Source organism: Vidua macroura, chromosome 5 (assembly GCF_024509145.1).
Source record: "Vidua macroura isolate BioBank_ID:100142 chromosome 5, ASM2450914v1, whole genome shotgun sequence".
NCBI lineage: Eukaryota > Metazoa > Chordata > Aves > Passeriformes > Viduidae > Vidua > Vidua macroura.
This window is the reverse complement of record NC_071575.1, coordinates 47445771-47467652: the sequence shown is the minus strand read 5'-3', so window position 1 is coordinate 47467652 and position 21882 is coordinate 47445771. Positions and strand designations below refer to the sequence as shown.

Below are 21882 nucleotides of genomic sequence, written 5' to 3'. Positions count from 1 at the left end.
CCCTGCTTGCAGCATCACTGCATAAACCAGAAATCACGGTCTGGCTCCAGGAGTAAAGGAGAGCAGCATGGAAGAACAGTGCAGAAGCAGGAATTTCAGAAGATGGCAGGGAAAATTGTGTTGGTCATACTTAGGAACGCAAGACCTCTTCGGAGGTAAGAGCAAGAACCACAGCCACTGCACACATCAGTGGGTACCCATGGAACATGGAGGCTGCTCAGAGATAAGACAGACAGGCCAAGGACAGAGATCAAATAGCAAAATCACGTTCCCTGGCAATGCCATAGAGAAGCAGAGCTGGTATGACCCTCATTGGCAGGACCAAAAGCGCACTGATTAGCTGCATCTCAGTAGCTGAAGGTAACTAATCTTTTGGGTTTTTTTCCTAAATGGTGTGTTGATGCCTTCACCCACCTCTGAGATGTGTTGCTGAGATAAAAGCCATGAATTTCAGTGAAAACAGCACATCCTCAATGTCTTTGAAAATTCTGATAGTTGCTTTTATCTTAAAACATGAATCATATGTCGGGTATGGCTTGGGTGTAGCTTTGAAGGAAAATGTATGGAGTAAAGTCAGCAACAGTTGTCTGTTGGTGCTGTACTATAAGAGTTACCGAAGCCTTGTTCTTTCTGTGATGTTAGCACCGGAGCATGTGCTTTGTCTCTGCTGTTCCAGCCATGAATCATGCCAAAAACAACATGAAATGGTGTGATTTTCAAGTTGGTTGTTAAATAATTGATTGTTTGCCTGCCACCATGAGGACACCTTTAGAAACAATGCTTACATGGCAGCAAGTCCTGAGCCATGAGAGATCTGTGATGCATGTTAATTAAAACTGCTAATTGAAAATAAATATTTCGGCAGTTGAAGATAAATAAATGCATGAGAGATTTGTTTCCTGAGTTCCTATGGTCTGAAATTACAGATGACAGTCCTTCTGTAGAGGGTGAGAGAATTCATTTAGATTAAATTATCCTTTCATTTCCTTTTCTAAAACAGAAAACCTCCCTAACTGACATTTTTGCCTTTGTGTCGGGGATAACATTAAGAATAATTTTCTATGACTGTCTCTTCGACAGGCAGAGAACTCATTTTAATCGATACATCATAAGCTGTTATTACAGCTATTTTCTATCTTAATTCAACCTGCCCTTCATAATTATGTGGGTTTTTTCCTGTTTTTTAAAGCTCTGGATGGTGGCAGATTTCCACCACCTAGTGGGGAAAGTATGTACTGTCTCCAAAAAGCTTTGCTCAGATTTCCCCTTAATGCCTGTCTTAAACCTTCCCATTGTAAGCCCTTTCTATCAGCACTTATTACCAAAGTATTTCTCTTTATTTTTCATGAACTGCTGAATTTGCTAAGCTGTATAAAACTCTTATGGAAGGTGTCATACTCCACAAAATACTCCACATATACTCCACAAAAAATACATCTCAATATAAAGGAACTGTGTTGTCTGTGTTTTTAATTCAGTGATTTGTAATGTGAAAGGAAAACAGAAAAGCTTAAAAAATTGAGGAAGTTCTGCCAATGAATGTCACTGCTTCCCTTCCTCTGCTTCACAGGAGTATCCCCACTCAGGAGTATCCTGAAGTGCAAACTATGCCAAAACCCACTGGATTCATTCAGGCAATTGTCTGTGTCAGGATGCTCTGTGTTTTAGGTGCCGATACAGAAATGCCAAATCAAAACAGGAGAAAAAATTCTAAAAAATTCTCTTTTTAGAAGAGAAAAAATTAGTTTTCAGATCCAGCTTTGATCAGCAGTAAGAACAATAGGGTTAAGAAGCTCTCTTCCTTTTACATTAGACAGATAGGATAATGACTCAGAAAAAATCCTGTACCCATTTTTCCAACTGTTTTCCCTGGGGGCAGGAGTGGGGAAACCCAAAACAACAAACCCCCCAAAAAAAGCCCAAAAAAATGCAAACAAAAACAAAATAAAAAACCAACAACAACAAAACACCATCACAAAATCAAACCAAACAAATCAAATTAAACCAATCAAATCAAACAAAATCAAACTATGTCATTATCTAATTCTTATCACTAGATGCCTCACACTATTTAGCTCATCCTGATAATGATTCTTTGAATGTTATAATCATGCAGCTTTTCGCCAGCACCTTATTTCCAGCTGTACTTCATTAATCTCTGATCAAAATTGAGATCTTCAAAACTCCAGCTAATTTGTCATGTAACTTTGGAATTATGCAAACACACCTTTGCAGCAGAAAATATGCCTGAGCATCTAAATACCCTCTCCAGGCAATGGTGGTCAGTTAGCATCTAGTTCACAATTCAGAAACGAGTTTGTGCACCACTCTGTCCTACAGTACCCAGTCTGCTCAGGTGTTTAGAGCTTCTGATGAATCATGGTTTACATAAGACAAGAAAGGCAGTGACAGTGTTATTGTCTCCTCTCCCACATTGTCCACTAGCTCAACAAGAGGCTGCTCAGCTGTCCTATGGTAGGAGTAAGGAGATTTCAGCTATTGCTTCCTATTTCCTAGGTGAAGGCTACAGGTCTCAAATTACAGGGCATTTAAATGTAGCACTCAGTGACAACTATTAACCATATACCATTTGCATGGAAAAAATACATTTGAGAAAGAAAAAGAAGAATTGTCAACAGTTAGGACTGCACCAGCAGAGGCTGGAGGCTGACCTGCTGGGGAGCAGCTCTGTAGAAAAGGACTTGGGGGTCCTGTGGACAACAAGCTGTCCCTGAGCCAGCAGTGTGCCCTGGGGGCCAAGAGGTCAATGGTGTCCCAGGGAGCATTAGGAAATGCACTGCCAGCAGGTCAAGGAAGGTAAACCTACTCCTCTACTCAGCCCTAGTGCTCCTCATCTGGAGTGCTGTGTCCAGTTCTGCACTCCTCAGTACAAGAGAGACATGGAGCTCCTGGAGTCCAGTGGAGGGCTACAAAGGTGAGTAAGGGACTGAAGCCTCACTCTTATAAGGAGAGCTGGGGGAGCTGGGCCTGCTCAGTGTTGAGAAGATCTGACTGGGAGGGGACCTTTCAATGTTTATAAGTCTCTGATGGAAGGGTGTCAAGAGGATGGACCAGAATCTGCTCTGTGGTGCCAGACAATGGGACAAGAGGCAATGGGCAGAACCTGGTGGACAGGAAGTTCCACCTGAATATGAGGAAGAACTTCTTTACTGCATGGGTGCCTGAGCACTGGAACAGGTTGTCCAGAGAGGCTGGATGCAATCCTGTGCCATGTGCTCGGGGATGACCCTGCTTGAGCAGGGAATTTGGATCAGGTGACCCTCTGTGGCCACTTCAAACCTTACCCATTCTGTGATTCTGTGACTTTCATATGATATTTTTGCAGTAGGAACAAGAAAATACAGTGCATGAATAGCTGGCAAGAAATTAACAGCAGGTGAGGAGTACAGTCTGGTACTCATAAAAGAATCCCCCAGGAAGAGGCAACTTAATTAGAAATGAAAAACCCCATTGCTTTTTTAGATCTCTAACAAAGACCTAGAAGTAAGCTATGCAACATAAATTGTTGGAAACTACCATAAAGACTTTTTACTTGTCAAGGACACCTGGAGCTGGCAAGGAGAACCTGGATGGAAAGTCTTCCAAATAGTTATTTCATGCCAAGTAATGGTATTAGTACTTGCTATTCCTAAGTAAAGGATAGAAGACTATATCAACAGTTTGGGATGGGTAAGTGTTCCTTCCAATTATACTGTAATACTTTCATGGCTGCAAAAATGTGAAGACTGCTGTCCTTTAAATGGAAAAAGAGCTCTGCACTGAGATGCACAGAATCATCATGAAATCTCTTACAAATAAGATGCTTCACTTCCTGCCAAGATGGATAGCTAAATTGACTAAAAATAGTAGTTACAATTCCTTATATTCTGGGATGACAGCTTTAAGGAGACAAGCAAGAGTTTGTCTTGAAGTATTTTAATCCACAACAGGTTTGAATTGCTCAGAACAAAGAAATCAGTCAGATGGCAGCAATCCAGCAAGGACTGAGCCCAGACCAGAGGTCCCCTAGGAGGAAATCTGAATACAGAGGAGACGGCAGTCTCTCAGAAATGAGAGGACTGGCCCATTTTGAACAGACTCAGTTCACCTGTAGTGTTTAACTACTCCTTTCAAGAGCAGAAAGAGGCAGATTGTTGACTAATTTGGGATGGCAAGTATTGTATAATAATATCATATTGAGACAGGTAGTGCAGCTATTTCAGTAGGATGATAGAAGATCAAACTACAAATCCCAGATTCTTATAGAAAGGGAAATGTAGCAAGGGTGCATAAAGAACACTTGTCCTCCAATGGAGGACATTTATTGAAGGAATTGGATTCATCATTACTAGCCCTATAGTGTACTGGGAAGGGTTCTTGAAGTGGCATAAGAAATTCTGCATCTCAAAATGAGTAAATAGATCATGGATATAAAATTGCCCCTTGTATTATGATAATTTTCCAGAGGGTCTACACCTCCTCCAAATTAATACATATGCCTAAGTGCATGTGCCAAAGTGTGTGTCTCTATGATTGTACAACAGCCTTAGCAGTACATTCTCCATCAGCACGTGAATGGCCATTCCAGTCACTGGCAAAATGTCATTTTATCACAAATCTAAAGAAGGAAAAAATTATGCTGAATAGACTAGTGCAGATCCAAGTTAACCACCTCTCAGAAGACATAACCCCAGCTCCCAGGCCTAGCCAGTGCCACATGCTGAGCACAGGACTCCTGCTTTTTCTGCCCCTGTTGATTTCTTGGGGTTCAGAAGGACGAGGTGACCCCGAGATCACAAAGAGTCTTTGCTTCCCAAGCCCGATGCAGCCAAATAAGACGTCTGGAATGTGTCCAATTGCTTTCTCAAGGTTGTTTATTTCTTCTTATCTAAAAACATTCTTCCTCTGACCTGCCAAGCGCTGCCTAGCAAGTCCACCATAGCATTCTGCCCCCAAGCCTTGGGTGGCTCACACCTTATATACTCAAAACTATGTGTGTATGTTTACAATTTATTACCAATTCCCATCACCCATGTTAGACTGTGAATCTCTACCTTGAACCAATAAAAAAGTGTCACCATCACACCAAGACATGGAGGACAAGACGAAGGAGAAGAAGGCTAGGACACGCCAAAATTCCTCCATCTTGTACCCCCTTGAACCCCATTCTAAAAATCCCAAATTTCTACTTTTTCATCCTGTGTTAATTCAAATATCACACTACTAAAACCCTTGTGGCTTGTAATTCCTCATACAAAAATTGGCAGCCTTTTCCACAGGCTAAAATTGAAGCCACAGATGTTTTTGACTTCATGCCAGGGTCTCTGAGACCCCTGCCAGGGTCTCGAGACAGCCAGGGCAGCCAGAAGGATGTCCTGGACTCCGACATGCCCACAGACAGGGCTGCATTTCACATACCCATAGGGGCCAGCACAGACCTTCCTCATGCATGCAACAGGCTTCACTGCCCCAGTAATGCCCATTCCCCACCTCCAAGGTGGGATGAGTTTCCTCCTGTGACAGTCCCTACCCCAGCTGTGCCCCATACATGGCCAAAGCAGCTATTTGAGAGGTTCATGTTTTCCAGGATCGGCAGACACGATCCCTCTGTCCAACTTCACCTGCCAGCCTCACCTGCCTGCTTTCTTGCTTGCTTGCTTCCTTTCCTTCCTTCCCTCCTTCCTGTGAAGGGGAATGCTGAAAGGCTTGGGCACATTTCAAGGGTCACTTACTTGTTTAATTCCTTTTTAGACTTGATTTGATCATGACCCCCCTGGGCGCAGCGCTGTAGTCCATAGCAGAGCAGCCTCACGGGCCACGGGTAATGGAGTCAGCAGAGATTGGATTGCAGATACTGAAAGGCATACTGACGCTAGTAACTGTTTATGGTACATATAGCACGTGTACTAGATCATATTTCTCTCTCTTCAAGGTAATGTTTTTGACCAGCTGCACTTCTGCCGAGCCTTCTTGCTGTTTCTTCATCTGCAAGCCTGGTGTACACATGACTCGACAACTTCATCAAACAGCAATAGGCATCTCAAAATTCATTAAAAAGGCATTAGCGCTGGTGGCGGGGAGTTGGGGGGAAGGGAAGAGTTAGAGGCAAGGGCCACTGACGAAGCCTGGCTCCTCAGCCCGCACACTGACCACCTGAGCAGCGCCCTTTCGGCCGGGGCGCGCAGCCCCGACTCGCTCGCCCTCGCCCCCACTCCCCGACCTCAGCCCGCCGACCCCGCCGCGCCCCTCCCCGCCCCTCCCCGTTGCACCGCCCTTGCCAAGGTGGTGCCAAGATGCTGCCAAGGTGGTGCCTCGGTATCTTGCTGCCAAGGTGCTGCCAAGGTATCCCCGGGGTCCCCTCGCCCCGCCAGGGATCGTCCCCGGGGCGCTGCTGCCGGGGGTCGGAGAGCGACTGTTTCCAGCACGCCCGACGGGAATGCCCGCGCTGGCCGGCGTCCGCCGCCCCCTCTGCACAGCTGCCTGATGAACAAAGGCCCCGAAGCATCTGCGCAGGCTGGAGGCTGCTCCTTGTGGAAGACACAAAAAATGTGAACAGCGTTAGGGAAGAGGTTTCAAATTCCGGAGGTTTTCCTCTTTTATCAGTTTATCTCGATGTGTTGTCAGTACCACCCTTCCTCGAGGAGAAGACGTTAAGTGAGTCCATCAGTATTTATTTATGGATGCTGAATCAGTTCCCTGGATTTCATTCACTCCCCATGCGCTTCAGCGAGCTGACTCGGTGCCCATAGCTGGGAATCCTCCTGCTGCAGATTTTTCCATGAAGCTGAATGTAGTCTCAAGCCAGCTCCTAAACACTAAGACCTCAGGGAGCTGGAGCATTGATTCATCACATCCATGCAAGAAGTGCAACCTAAAAGCTATTTCAGATCAAAATAACAGCTCAAGCACACCAATCTGAATGCATGAAAAGACATAGAATCCATGTCATACCTTCTGTTAAAAAATCACTAAAAGTATTTTTATTACCTACATATAGAATCATAGCATGGTTTGGGTTGGAAGGGATTTTACAGATCATCTAGTCCAACCCCCTGCCATGAACAGAAACACCTACCACTTGACCAGGTTGCTCAATGCTCAATACTCCATCCAACCTGGCCTTGAGCTCTGCCAGGGATGGGGCATCCACAACTTCCCTGTTCCTTTGCTTCACCACCCTCACAGTAAAGGATTTCTTTTGCATATCTAACCTAAATTTTCTCTCTTCAGTTTGAACCATTACTCATTGTCCTAATCACCTTAATTCATTATGAATATCCACCCAAATAATTTTGAGTACTCAGGGAGACTTCTTATGAAGAAAATGTTTCAGTGTTGCTTTAAGAAAAAACTAAAGCTTAAAATAAATAAATAGATAAATAACAATCACCAAAACAAACAAACAAACACCTAATAAAAAACCCACCTAAAAATCCACCTTAAAAATGGGAAGTTAATGAATTATCCATGAGCTTTTGCTGAGGAGTAAAGGGTGTCTGGGAGTTTTAGCATTTCGTGTCACCTTGCAGACAGCCGCTGTTTTCCAAAGTCAGTTATGTGATGAAGAAGATATTAAGATTAAATGAGCAGTGCAGAACTCAAAAGCAAACCCATAATTATTAATAGATATTTAAATTGGCAGGCAATCGATTTTTAAATTGTCCTTTCACCCTTGTGAGTAATGTGGTTTGCCTCACAGTGACAAATTAGCAGCAGCCCTGTGCTGTGACTGTTTCTACTGGAAGGTTCTCATTACCATTCAGGGGTTTTGCTGGCTCATCAGTGAATCGTGGACAGCATTTCTATTGCTGAAGTGTGGCCCAGAAACCAGAGAAAGGATCGGAAACAGAGTCTATAAAAGCCTTTTCTTATATTCTAAGATTCATTGGTTTCTTGAATAGGACTAAGTTCTTTGGCCTTATTATTTCTTATGTATCCCAGAGGAAGTAACAGTACACTCACCCCCTCCATCCCTCTCTTTATATTTTAGTATTCTTGTTAATCTCTCAGGAAAATAAGAACTGTAACATGTAATAGACTGAATGTGCTTTTTTTTCTCAATTGAAAAGAACAATCCCCTTAATCCCAGTAGCACTGGGCTGAGATCTAAGGTTTTGATCCAACTTTCATTATTCACCAGCATCTCCAAGATAATTATACTAGCAGCCTATAAGAAGACCAAGATAAGCATCTTCTCAGACAAATTATTTTCAGTTACTAGTCAAAGCATAAATCTATTTTTTAGTTGCTACTTGGCATTTGTTTTATCAAAGTTTTTATTAATCAGAGTTCTAAATAGAACTGGTTGCATTTTTGTCTGTCAAAATAGATATTTTTAAAACATTAAAGTTTTCATGGAGCACATTGCTTTGCTACCATTTCCAATGGGGTAGGTTCTGCACCTCAAGAACACAAACCCCAGTTAGACAAGGTGAAATTAATAAGAAAACTTGGAATTTTGGACCTCAAAATTCATATTTGCAGGCAGTCTTGTGTAATTTTACAAGACTATGCTTTGATAAAACAAAAGTAAATATTTGATCTTCAAAGACTTCAAAACCAGATGAAGTGGGATTTTGTTCTTCATACACTTTGTGCTCTGACAATAGTTCTTGCCTTTGTTCAACACTATTCTACTCTGCTCATTTTTCAAATACCTTAACCATATTTAGGATTCCTGAACAGTTTGTATTGTCTGCCACACACAACACATCACCTTTGAGAGCGTGTGGTCTAACAAACTTGTGACAATCCTTTTGCCACTTCTGTTATTTTCTCTCTTTCTACATTCAGAGTTCACACATCATCGTTATTGTTTTTTATAACTTGTGTTCAACTTTGTATTGTTACCAGTGAGCAAAGCACATTAACTGAATTCATACTCTACTTTAAGAATAAATGTTAGATTAGAATTCCAGGTATCTCAGGGGGCAAAAAAGCTTTCTTAAGCTTTTAACCATTGACTTGCACTCAGTATAATATAAAATAAATGAAAAAATGGAAAGTACAAACTATTTTTCATGTTCACAAGGAATTGGTCAGTTGATAATGGGCTTAAATTTCATCAGGGAAAATTTTAGTTAGACTTCAGGAAAAATAGATTTAACCATATTATTTTAGTTGAACATTAGAAGGGGAGGCCTGTGGACAGTCCGTTATTTGAATATTTTATAATGTGAATAGACAAGCCTCTGCTAGGAATTGTTGGAGTAAATTGAATGCTGCTGTCAGGCAGAGGGATGCATTTGATTGTCTCTCGGAATCCCTCTTTTTGTCTGTGCCTTATTTTCTGTTGAAGGTACCCGCAGTTCAGATTTACGTAACCCTTGACATGGACAGGTGTCTGTAAGAGATGTTTTACCCTCAGTTCTTACATGCTGTTTGCAGATATTGAGCTTGAGCTGTTTCATTCTAGAGCAGCACAAGGCTGACCAGTACAAGCTGATGTTCTCAAGGTAACATGACCCCAAGCAAGGCAAGCAAATGCTTGCCCCAGCTGACCCTCTAGTAATATTTAGTAATGCATATTCTCTCCACAGATACTATTCTCTACTCAGATACTGTCTGATGGTTTGAAGCTAACAAGAACAAGGGCTGATGTGGATATCTGGAACAAAGGAGTGAATTTATCAGCAAGTTAACCAAGGCAAGAAAGTATTTTGTCTACTGATATTACCTAACAACCTAAAGATTCAGCCAGCCCTTCAGGGATTGGCATGACAATGCCTTTGATGGGAGGTAGAGGTATATTATTGGTTAAATATTTCATTTTTTCTTCTTTGCTTACCAGCAAGGTCTTTGCTTACCTACTTTTCTAGCATTGTCCAGATTTATTCAGCAGAAAATTTCCTGAAACCATGTTGTCGTTTCAGCAATGATAGTATTTGCAGCAAGTGAGGGTTGTGAAATCTATCTGAACCCTCTGTGCACTCTTTTCATTTACAGTGGAATTACTGAAAGGTGGATGAATTACTTTGGGTAGATACCTCTACAGCCTGCAAATAAGAGAAAAAGGGAAGAAGCAGTACTACCAAGAACAGCTGTGACTACTGTAAGATGAAGCTGTCAGATCATCTTCCTCTGGTCGTAACACCAGACATTGCAAAGGCCTTTGAGATGTACAGCTATACAGGAACAGATCTTACCCACGTCTGCAGGAGATATTGGAACATCCATATGCAGCACAGACGTTACGTCACATGCAGCTGGAGCTTGGAGTTTAGTTAGCTGTGTATTTGAGATAAGGATTATGGGCCTATGAACTGAGCTGAAATTCACTTCAGGGTCAGGTTTTTAGGAGGTTTTGAGTCAACTATTGGCTTGTTTGGGACTACTTAGCTGTCAGTAGATTAGACAGAAAAGTTCCTCTAAAGGACATTGTAGGGGGTCCTCCAGAAAGTGTTGATGGAGGGATTGTGGTACTCTGCTCTCAGCCCTTGATCTGACGTCATATAGAAGCAGTTCTGACAGTAAATGGATATTGTTAACTATTGTTAACTTGAGCTGAGAAGCCAAAGGCAGCCTTAATCACTGCTACTCCACACCCTCTGTGTCAGCAATTATCTCCCAACATGAGGTGTGTTTTAGCAGCACTAGCAGGATCGGCATTTGATCTTTGCACCTCTTCAGTCACTGATCTTAATTGCTGATCACTGCAAGTGAAGAAGCAATTAAATATGAAAAGGATCATTTAAAGCCTCAGTTCTGTATGATACTGAGCATGCCTGTACATTATTATGACTCAGCTGGTCATAAGTCTGGCGCAGTTGAGGTCACTCACATCTTGCAGGATGAAACTATGGAATGAAACAACACTTCTAATCAACAGCAGAGACAGAAAAAGTGGATTTATTATGGATACTGATTGAACAACCAGATTAAGAATAATTGAGGACATCAGAGAGATGAGGAAACTTTCATACCTTTGGAGACTGTTGCTCTAGCACACTTTTTTTTTTACAGTTTCCTGCCAGAAAAAAAAAAAGTCTATTGGCTCTTGGTATCAGTTTTAGCAGACCACAGATAACTGCTGTTGCAATGAGGGGTGTGACCAATCCACATTTGAGATACACTGAGTGCCAAATACTAGTGTTTCTCCCTGGCTCACAAGTATGGATGTGTGTCAATGCAAGGCAGAGCTTGAGAGCAGTTACAGTAGCCACAATGGGAGTGGGAGAGATAAGAAATTAACACTGTCACTAAACATCAGGTAACAGCTCAGAGAAGAACAGAGAAACAACACTGCAAGCGTCACAATTTTAGTCTTAAGATACCTTTTATCATTTAACATCATTTACAGAAAGATGTTTGGGTTAGACTTTCAGTGTTCCTTTTCTTACAAATTTTCTGCACTTATTTTTTCATTCTCTGATAGCTGTATTGGAGTCATCTTTGTAAAAACTACTTGTGATGTCCAGAGGAGATAACTAAAATTGCAGCTGGGAAGTAACAGCAGGAGTAATAAACTCTTGAAACCAATCTTCACTATTTTCATGTGAATAACTTGACATAACTTGATACATCAGGAAAATAGAAATCAGGAAATAGAAAGGAGATGTAAAACATAAGTGTAAAGGAAAGCACTTGTAATAGCAGGAATAGAATTGGTGGGCAAATCCAAGTAGAATGATACTGAGAAATTCTCCTGGACTTAGTTCTTCCCTTTGTTGCAGACAATGAAGTAGTCATCACAGAAAGGACTATCATGAACTCTGAAAAGAAGACTGCAATGCTAGCTGTTGACTTTGGTGGCTTTTTTTGTAAAACTGTCCAGAAGATATAAGAAAGAATTGGATGAGAATGAGAACTTTAAAGCTCCTTTTAGCCTCTGAGATACCGCTCGACATTAAAACCATGAAGGTTCCAATCATATTTCATCTGGCCCTTCTCTGATGGTGACCAGTAGGAACTATAGGGAGGAGTACAAGAACATATAGTATTTTCCCCTTATCACTTTATAAAAACACTTGGGCTGCACCTGCAAATTGTGAGTACAGTGTATTGGCATCACTATGAGATAGAGTGGCTGCGATGATGCTGTGACATTACCAGACTGAGTCCTCTGAACACATTTTCTGTGTAAGGCAATAGGATACTCACTGTCAATACAAATGTGGACTGATTATGGCATCTTATGAAATGGTTTGTTATTCAAATTTGGGTGATTTTTTCTCAAAAAGAGTAGCATATCAGTATATTTAGATGCACAGAAGGGAAAACCACAAAACTCTAGAGCAGAAATGGATTTATTTATAAGTTATGAAATCTGAAGTTATCCTTAAATACAAATAGTAATAGAAACAAACAGAAAGCTTGTACAAAGGTAACAGAAGAATGATTAAGTGAACAAGGTCGTGATGGAATCATGTGAATAGAACTAGTGATTTTCTGTGATCATTCACTTACATTTAAAATAAAACGAGGCCCTTTCCCCTGTGATTTACAATGCACAGGGAATCTGGAAGTCTTGCCCCAAACTGACAATCCATTGTTTATTGTGAATCCTGTGGGCTTAGTATTACAAATCTATGTCCACGTAAAACAGGGTAAAATACTAATTGCTAATATTTTTCAGTCAGCTGGCTTTTCCAGCAATGTTTCAGCAACCATGTTTCAGCAACCTGTGTGCCATATGTGAGCATATCTGAGTTATGAATATGCTAAATTTCTTTCCAAAGAAGATTTATTCTCCAGGGACTTTGAGCTCAGCATGGGTAAAGAGGTAATCATGAAGATCAGAAGGCTTTTCCTTAATTCTGGATTGATTCAGATGCTTTAATATAATATTGTTAAGTTTCTTCAGCTCTTCTATGTTCTTCTTTTCAGATAGTAGTCTGCTTGATATTTGGTCCACCTCATTTCTAGTTTGAACTTGAAAAGGAGAATGTACCATGTTAAATTGGCAACATTTAAGTCAAGAGCATCATTACCCTCACTTGTATTGCTATGAGGAATAATGATGACTAAAAATATTAAACAGGATAACAACTGCAGAACCTAATAATAAGAAGTTATACATCTGGTGGGTTTACCTGCCCACTACATTCTTTTTTGCTTATTTGCTGGTTTCTTTCTTTTTTTTTTTTTTTTTTTTTTTTTTAATTTAGTGCAGAGTAATAAAATCATATATGGCTCAGATAATTTTTGCAGTTTTCAGAAGCATAACCATTAGTGTCAACAAGGAAATGTCTTATTTAGGGGCTTCAAGATCCAATCTGTGGCATGTGCAAATATTTTATTTGAAATAAAAGAAAAATTCTTGCAAATATTGACATTTCGAGGCCAGCCTCCTCTAGCACGCCAATATTTATTTTGGAGCTATTTTTATTTTGGCCTTCTGAAGTTAAAAAATTTACCCATGGGTTTTGAAGTTTACGTATAACAGTAGCAATGTTAAATGAATCTATGCATGTGGTTTGCAAACATCTCAGATTATAGAACACATTATATCTATATGTATCCAATAAAACATTGTAACATCAACTGAAACACCACTGGAAATCAGTTTCAAAAACCCAGGCCTCCACCAACCTGAGCCCAAGCAAACTGCTTTAATTCTTGTACGAAATTTTTTCACTTTAGTTTATAATTTGTCCACTAGAGCAACCCAATTCTAATTTTTCTATACCAAGGGTGTACTTTTAGCAGCTAAATAAATCTGAAATTCAAATATGAGGTATTTCAATTAGGATTTTACAATCATGTTACTTAAAATATACTTTATGTTCTTTACTTGTCTGATATTTCTTTGAGTGCCTGTAAGAAAATTTAGTCAAGGGTTAGGATTTCCTGGCCTAAAAGAAAAATCAGGATTTTTGCTATATTTCAGTGAATTCCCTACTACAGGATATAAGAAATCCTGATTTCATATGGGTTTCAATTCTTCCAAAATAGTCTTGTAAATCTAAATAATGCACCTCAGATTCTATTCAATATTATTAGCTCAGAAAACCCCAAGATAACAAGGTTTCCATTAACCAGCCAAGTCTTCAGTTAAACCTGCCTGATCATTCCTAAAAGACTGTAATTGTCTAAAAGAACAGTAATTGTGTCTGCAGACTCTATGCTATGTGCAAATCTTGATAAATGTCTAATTCTTTTTCTTATGCTTAAGACTTTTTTAGTTCCAAATCAATTTCCAGTCAGTACTTTGATGACAAAGGGTCAGGTCTTCTTTCAGGTAGCCTGATTTAAGTGTTAGCCTGGGTGGAATTCCAGTTTCAGTGGAATGACCCCAATACTGAGTTTTATCTGGAAAGGAATGGAAGGCACATTGCCAAAGTGTCTCACTGCCATACAATTACCTTTAAATTTTAATTTCATTTCCAGTCAGCATTTTTAGCAACACAGTATAATGCTGCTGAGAGAAATTCTTCTCTGCTGTTGAAGCTCACAAATCCTTAGCACTAAGAATAATATTGTGCCTTTTAGCCCTGAGAGAGTGTTGTTTGCCTGTGCTTCTGCCCCCAGGACCACGACCCAATGCCCAGAACCAGCCAAAGCCTTTGACCATGTAAATATAGGAATAGCATGTTACAAGGTAGCATGACACATTACAGCAAAGTTCTTTTTCCAATTGGCCCTACATTTTTAAGAACTACTCTTTGGCTTACTTACATATTAAGAATATTACAAATGAAACAAGTGCCAAACTGATGGTCAAAGTAAGAATAAAGGTGACGAAGAACAAACACTGGTTTCTTGCATTGCTCCCTGCCATACTTTCTCCAGTACCACCAGTGTTCTCTTCCTCATCTGTTAAGAGATGACAAATCATTTGGTGATACAGTTTTTTAAGGTTGGTTAGGATAAGCATGACAAAATGCTTCTGGTATCATGAAATGATGCAGAATACATCGTATATTTGGCCAACAGATTTTATTTCCTGTGATATTTCATGAAAGGAAAAGAAATCAACTTTATGAACTCAGCTTGAATGTGAAAATATAAAAAATTATACATCTGTTATAGCTGTTAGAACATGTTCAACAAAAATATTTCCATGTTGAAATACAGTGTTTTGTTGAAGTTGACTTGTTTTACAGTTCAGAGTTTTACAATTGTTTTACATGTACAAAGGTTGCAATGAAGTTTTCACCAGGCAGAGCGGTAAGGGCTTGATTGCATTTAACCTTTTCAAAAGGGAAGAAAGAAAAATTCATATTGAAAACCAAGGTACCAATTCATCATACACATTCATCCTCTAGATATGCTTATTTTTCTGTTTAATGAAAAGTATCCCTGGGATAATTAATCTCCCAAAGTAAACACCTCAGATAAGCCCCTAATGTTGGATAGAATTAATTTAGGACTGTTTCATCTTAAAACAAATGTTTTCAATATTCTTCTTCATCTTTAGGATTTGTTGGTTTCATTCCAGTAAAAAATGAGGCACCTATCCTGCTAATTGTCAAGAATGGAACAGACTCTCACAGAGACTACAGATGTTGTCCTTTAAGCACAGGAAGAATGAGGGGGAAAAGCAAAGGCACTTGCAACGCTGATCTTGAATCAGCTCAACAAGCCAGTTCATTGCTTTTTAAAGAATGTGTTGCATATATAGGGAAATTCAGCAGTGTCTCTCATAGAAACAGTTGCAATCACTGTGAGGTGGCAGCAAGCCCCAGAGATAACGAGTCAACTGAACACCATGAGGAAATTCATGCGAATGTAAAAAATTTACACTTGAGACAGATTTGTTTAATCTTAAGTTTGTATACTACTGTAATAACTTACAAAGATTTGGGTTTCTTTTTTATTTTGGAGGGAGGAGAAAGCTAATGTAATTTCACTTTGGTGTCAGTCTCATACATACTAAAATTACATGCAAATTACTGTAATTTATCCTTCTGTAATTGCTCTCTTGCCATTCTGAAAGGGAGAGTAATGTGTGCATCTGTGAAAAATGTATTTCTAGGTCATGTTCTTGTTTTAGCTGGTGGAAATCTCCGAGGTCTTTGCAACTGAGCCTGTAGCGATAAAGCTGAGGAAAGGCTGCATATGCCATTACAGGACTTTAATAATGACCCTACCTAGGGTTGAGCAATTCACTGAGCTGGTAGATCTCTGGGAATATCTGTTTTTCTTTATTTTGTGTTTAACACACTCCTGTCCATGAGTAAGATGAAATATTTTCATATTTCTCTTTTGAGCCTCTATTCTTATTCCCTTAGCATTCATAATAAATGCATCATATAATAAATGTCTGCACCAATATTGGTTTCTAATCAGAATAATAGGGATAGGCAGGGCCTGCTTCTGCTGCCTGCCAAGCATCCTAAGTTATCAATAGTGGTCTCAAAAGTGATCTGAGCTCACTCTGCCTAATGAATGCTTCTTACTATTTCATCAGGCTGAACATGCCTGAGGCATGAGGCTGCAGTGTTGTGAGGAACTGGTGAGCACACATTCTTGTCAAACTGCAAGCAGTGGGAACATTTTATCATCTAAAACATGAAATTACTGCATGGCTCCTACTGAAGCAACCAAACAGCGTATGGATTTTAAACAGCTTTTGACATGTCTCCAATTTTCCGTCTACAGAACCAGAGTTTTCTTTTGCTGAGTAAGTTAGCTGAGAGGATGAGATATTTATAAACTCTCCAAGCTTAAAAGCTATATTAAAAGAATAGTCCTAGAAGGAACCAAAGCATTTTACAAATTTACAAAGCATTTGTAAAACCAAAGCATTTTACAAATATGAATAAAATACTTATTAAGCTACCATTTTTTACTGCTGAAATGTAGGGAGAGGCGTGCATGTGATTATTCCAGAGAATCACATGTTTCCACAGAACCTTGTATATTTACCTGAAAAATAAATAATACTGTCCAATAAAATTGCAAAAGAAAGCAAAACAGTCACAGTGAAAGGAGTTTCTTAAAATTAAAATTGATTTATGCCATTGTCTCATTTTCTATGTGTAGCAGTAACAATATCAAGATAATCTGCATATGAGGAATTAGTACTTTATGTCTAAAATATTTGCATTAAATGCAGAAACCAGCACCACTCTAATCAGTTTGATTAGAAAAAGTTAGAGGACTTGGAAACAGAAGTAATGAGAAAACAAATAATTAGAAAGCATGATTAAATTATGGCCACATTTCAACATAGCTGTTGACCTATAAATTTCTTCACTCAAATTTGCAATTACAATAAGGGAAATAAAAGCAGACTCAAATATTGTTATGTGGAATGCTGCTGAAGAGCTCCAGGTTTTAAGATATTTTCAGGTCACAAAGAACTCAAATTGTAGCTATCACTGGGTGAAAATATTCTTCTTGCAGTGAGAAATCAAAGGCAAAAGCCTTATCAAACCAGTAGAAATGTGGGAGCCATAACTGAAACTGTGAGTAAAGAAAGTCTGGGAAGTAAAATACTTAAAGGTTTCACAGGATATTTCAGGTAACTGGTTTGAGTTCTTAGGAGATGCGTCTTAAAGGAATGAGCAGAAATTCTCAGGTGCTTCTATTGCCACATATGAATTTTTGTGCTTGGGAAGAGCTATGATGCTATTTGATTAGCAGGTGTATATTGGGCATTACTAGAGACATTATCCTGCAAGAAATCACTTCATAAATCCCAACTGAAATGGAAGATAAGTTCAGGTTTGAAAGTAAATCCCTAACTAAATGCAAGGATTTTCAGGAACCTAAAGCAGAAATATTCAGCAGGGACAGCTAAAACCATTGTCTGATCTGTCTATAATTATGCCATTTTCAATCTTTTTCTTACATTTTTCAGTACAGAGCTTGGCATACCTATTGGCCTATTAGGCTGTTGACATCAGTGACACACAATATGGATTGTATATATAGAAATCCACAGATCATATATCATACACACCTAGTGAACGTTGGGATTCAGCTGGACAAACATTTAGCTTGTTTAGGTTGTTTAGGGAATCAACTACATAAAGTTTTCCTTCTTCATGAGTATCAGGCAGGTTAAATTCCAAAGCAGGTCTCTCCATTCTCTCTAAAAGAAACAATAATTTAAAAGGTAAATTAAATTTACCTTTTTCCCTATTTACGTATTACCTATATTATTCCTAATAATATTACCTTTATTACCTAAATTTACCTATTTCCCATGGCTGTAGGAAATAACTTGTAACAGTTGGTATCCTGTTCTAAGGAAATACTGGGCAGCCTAAATGATCCTTAAAAACCAGGGATTTGAAGGACCAGCACACTTACTAGATCTTGAAGGCAGGGACAACTCAATACATAGCACCTGTTCATTCTTGGAAATCTATGATGATTAAAACATTTCATTTTTACATTGTGTTTGTGCACATACGTGTGTGTATGGGGAAAGAGAGAAAGCGAAAAGTCAACTTGACTGGCTCCAGCATTGATTTGAATGGCACATATTTAGTATATTATCCTTTGATTTGGTCAGTACTTGGTAAGAGACAGTGTGAGATCCTGACCACAGTGAAAGCCAAACCTTCACTAATATTTCCAGAAAGGATGTCACTCAGGTCCTCTTCTTTCAGCATCAAGTAAATGGGAGATAAAACAGGGAAAGCAGGTATGAACGTAGGAGATAAGCAACAAAAGTACGTATCTGTTTATACACCTTAGAATATCACTGTGAAGTTATTATTTGTGAAAAAATGTAATCTACTTCACACGTCTACTTCTTCAGACTAGTACCCCTTGCTTTAAAAAAGGCACTAGATTAAGTTCAATTAGTAAAAACAGTTTCTCTGCAGAGTCTGGGTGCATGAATTCAGTGAATGATTCTTAACATAACTACAGTTTTGAAAGAAGATTATATATAGAAAATAAACAGTACCTAGGGAGGTGGCTTCCATGTATTGCACATTATTCCTTATCAGTCTTTGGCTTTTCTTTACACTACTCTGACTGCAAAAATGTCTTCTAGAAACAAATTACACTTCTAGCCATAAGGAGATGCAGACACTCTAAGTAGGCATGTTTGTCTACAATTGTCACTGAAAACTCCCTTTGTAATTATTGAAGAAAAATATATTCCTCCAGGTATTATCCCTCTTATTCTAAGATACTCCTTTCTCACCTTAGCATCACAGCCTAAATGTATATTTTTCTTGCTAGTGAATTTAAGGAAGGAGCCCCCACAGATTAGTTTAAATTTGGAATAGAATGCATCTTACCTATTTAATATTTTATAATATTAAGTTAAGCTCCCAAGTTCAATTTTATCTGCCAATATAAATCAGCACTTTGTGGGATGCAAACCTCCCTTGATGACATGCGTTAATCACCTAAGGGTGATTTCTGAATCCTAGATGGATTAACTGTCCTCTTGACATGACATGCTTCTGAGCCTTTTCTTCCTCTCCAAGGAATACAGAACAGAGTGCGACCAGATTCCTAATAAAACACTTAAATTAAAAACCTAAAATTTGAACCCTAACTGTTTGCAGAAAATCTTCACTCCTTCCCTCATGAAACCAAATGCAGAAGTTCACTATAATTCCCCCAAATCTGAGCACACTGTAAAATAGACATTCAATGAGCCTCGGTAAGTCTAAAGACTAAGTACTGAAAGCAACCCTGACAACAAGGCTTGCTCTCCTGCTAGTTGAGACTGGCAGGACGACATGGATGCTTTCATATTTCTTTTTAACAGCCCATAAGAAAAGATTACAACTTACTCTTTTCTCTGTCCAGAAGTGCTCCTTTAAAGTACAAAGAAAATGTAGAAAAGCTGGCATGATAGGGGTTAACCTTACCTAGTATATGATTTTTAGGTGTGCAGCAGGAACTTCAGGACAGATGGCTGTGCCCGCTGTCCTTCCTCTAGAGCATGACATGGCACTAAGCAGCACAGTCTGTGAGCCACGTCCCCCCCAGAGCTGGCTCTGCTGTCTCCCCACATGCACATCCTCAGCCAACACAGTCATTATGGAGCCCTGTGTTTGAACTGCGTGCCAAAAGTCACCACTTCATGCACAAAGGCTGTTGGTTATTTTTAGATTCTGAAGAGCAGTTGTTCCTCTATTTTGATTAATACCTCCCTGCAGCTTCAGGGAACACTCTTCTTAACTACTTGAGCTGCAATAAATGTGAGTACCTTTGATTTATTAGTATTATGAATTCCATGTTTCTGCACATATTATTTAAGTATTTGCACATGTAAACACAGTGAGGATTACCATTATTAATTCAAAAAAGTTTATAGTACATTTGTTTGATTCCATTGATATGCCAAAGAAGAAAGGATACAAACATCAGCGTCATTGGATAAAAATATTGATTATTTTCCCAACAAATCAATCTAAACATTGGGACCTTTGGATTCACTTTATATTTTACTTTAACCTTGCCTAAAGACTTTTTTCCCCAATGCAACTTTTAAACTTCCTAAGTCATTGTGGTAAAAAAACCCTTAGAATGAGAATACATTGAGAATTGTTCACAGAAAAAAAAAAGGAAATAAAATCTAAAAGGTTAACAAATATGAGAATGAAACATTACTTACAACATAATTACATTCAGTAATGTGCCAGTATGGAAGAAATCAGACAGTGAAAATCATGTGAAGAAAACTTGTTCTGCAGTTCCTCTCTCTGCTTCTAGTCCCATAGGAACCTGTCGAGTCCTGCAGTACCCATAAAGATAGCTGTGAAACAGACTGCCCCTCTCAGTCTATATTTAGAGTTCAGCTTGGCTAAGTATACTCACTTTGCAATATTGATCTGCTAAACAGAAATCAGTGCATACACAGCTCTTTTTTATTATATTGGAATCATGATAATATCCCACCATGGAGAATGAGGGTTGTTATTGATGATCAGTATTTCACTAATCTTTTTGTTAGTGCCAAACCTCTTAGGTTTAGTGCTTGTCTAAAATGCATTTGCTATGCAGAAGAGTCTACAACACTGTAGCTATGAGTAACCAGTTTGCTATGCAGAAGAGTCATATCCACAGTATTGCAGTCATGAGTATTTTAAAGTCATAGACTAGAAAAAACAGGGTTGTTCCCCCGTTGTCTCATACACTTTATGAATTCAAGTGCGACAGTATTATATGGTGGACTAATTTGTCTGGCATCCTTAGCTGTTCAAAGATTAAATTCTGATGAACTGGTGGTGAGTAGTTGTTATGGTTTGACACTGGTGCAATGCCAGCGCCCCCATGAAAATACACCTTCCCAAATAAATGCTGTGAGATGGTATCAGGAACAGAGCAGAGCAGGCCCAAGCTTAATAACAAAGGAAAAAAAAACTTTATTAAACTACTACTACACAAGACACACAGACTAAATTCAGGATGAAGACCTTTTAAAACACACCCCTCCTCCTCCTAATTTCCAAAACACCCACCATGAAACATCACCTGGGATTCTTGATCAAATTACCACCCTTCAGATAATCAATACTCAAGCTATTAAGGGAGAGAGAAGTCTCTTTTGCACCACAGACCCCCCAGGAAACACAGTTGCCACCTCCTGTGTTTCTGTCACACGTGGCAACTGCCTGGAGAAAATCTGCCAGTGTGACACTCTCCATTCCATGTCACAGTGCTCTCACCACCGTGCATGGACAGACTGCTCATAGGGCTCCTTTAAGAATGCTTTGCCACAGACCCAACGATTCAACAGTTCAGCTTCTCATCTTGGGACTACAGTCCCTCCCATTTTCCCCTGGGGCCAAGGGTCCAGGAACAGAGATCATCTTCTTCCTGAAGACAGAGGGCATCACCATTCCCTCTTCAGCTTTCCTCTGTTCTTGCCATTCCGGTGCTGTTGGTTACTGAAGCAGGTCTCGGGTCACCACTGCATCCCCCTAAAATGCAGTCTCTATTGCAGGAGATTTCGGTTCAGTCTATGGCTAACAAGAAAAGTCCAGCCAAAAGCTACTTCATCATCTCCTCCCACCTAAA

The 21882-nt window shown here is 39.4% G+C and overlaps 1 protein-coding gene and 1 long non-coding RNA gene across 5 annotated transcripts; both read right to left on the bottom strand.

Annotated features, from left to right (window-relative positions):
* Positions 1-6664: 6664 nt before the first annotated feature.
* Positions 6665-10360, bottom strand: LOC128808259 (uncharacterized). Its single transcript, XR_008437423.1, has 3 exons — positions 10146-10360; positions 9807-9995; positions 6665-6878 (listed from the first exon to the last, which is right to left on the bottom strand). It is a non-coding gene; the product is annotated as an uncharacterized LOC128808259 (long non-coding RNA).
* Positions 10361-12227: 1867 nt separating this feature from the next.
* LSMEM1 (leucine rich single-pass membrane protein 1) lies at positions 12228-21615 on the bottom strand. Of its 4 annotated transcripts, none has more exons than XM_053979148.1 (4): positions 18438-21615; positions 17849-17980; positions 14617-14754; positions 12228-12870 (listed from the first exon to the last, which is right to left on the bottom strand). In XM_053979148.1, the coding sequence occupies exons 2-4, from the start codon at positions 17973-17975 to the stop codon at positions 12683-12685; spliced, it is 453 nt and encodes a 150-aa protein (XP_053835123.1). In that variant the 5' UTR covers positions 17976-17980; positions 18438-21615; the 3' UTR covers positions 12228-12682. The 4 variants fall into 4 exon arrangements, with proteins under 4 accessions (XP_053835123.1, XP_053835125.1, XP_053835124.1 ...); XM_053979150.1 differs by having other exon boundaries at positions 19650-21615; XM_053979149.1 differs by having other exon boundaries at positions 19728-21614.
* Positions 21616-21882: the final 267 nt, after the last annotated feature.

What these genes read in the sequence shown, in the direction of transcription:
- LSMEM1 (XM_053979148.1), bottom strand. Translation starts at nt 17,975, where the DNA reads ATGGAGAGACCTGCTTTGGAATTTAACCTGCCTGATACTCATGAAGAA. An exon ending in TGAATCCCAACGTTCACTAG is followed by an intron (nt 14,755 to 17,848) that starts GTGTGTATGATA and finishes ATCTCTTAACAG; the next exon opens with ATGAGGAAGAGAACACTGGT. An exon ending in ATTTGTAATATTCTTAATAT is followed by an intron (nt 12,871 to 14,616) that starts GTAAGTAAGCCA and finishes CTCCTTTTCAAG; the next exon opens with TTCAAACTAGAAATGAGGTG.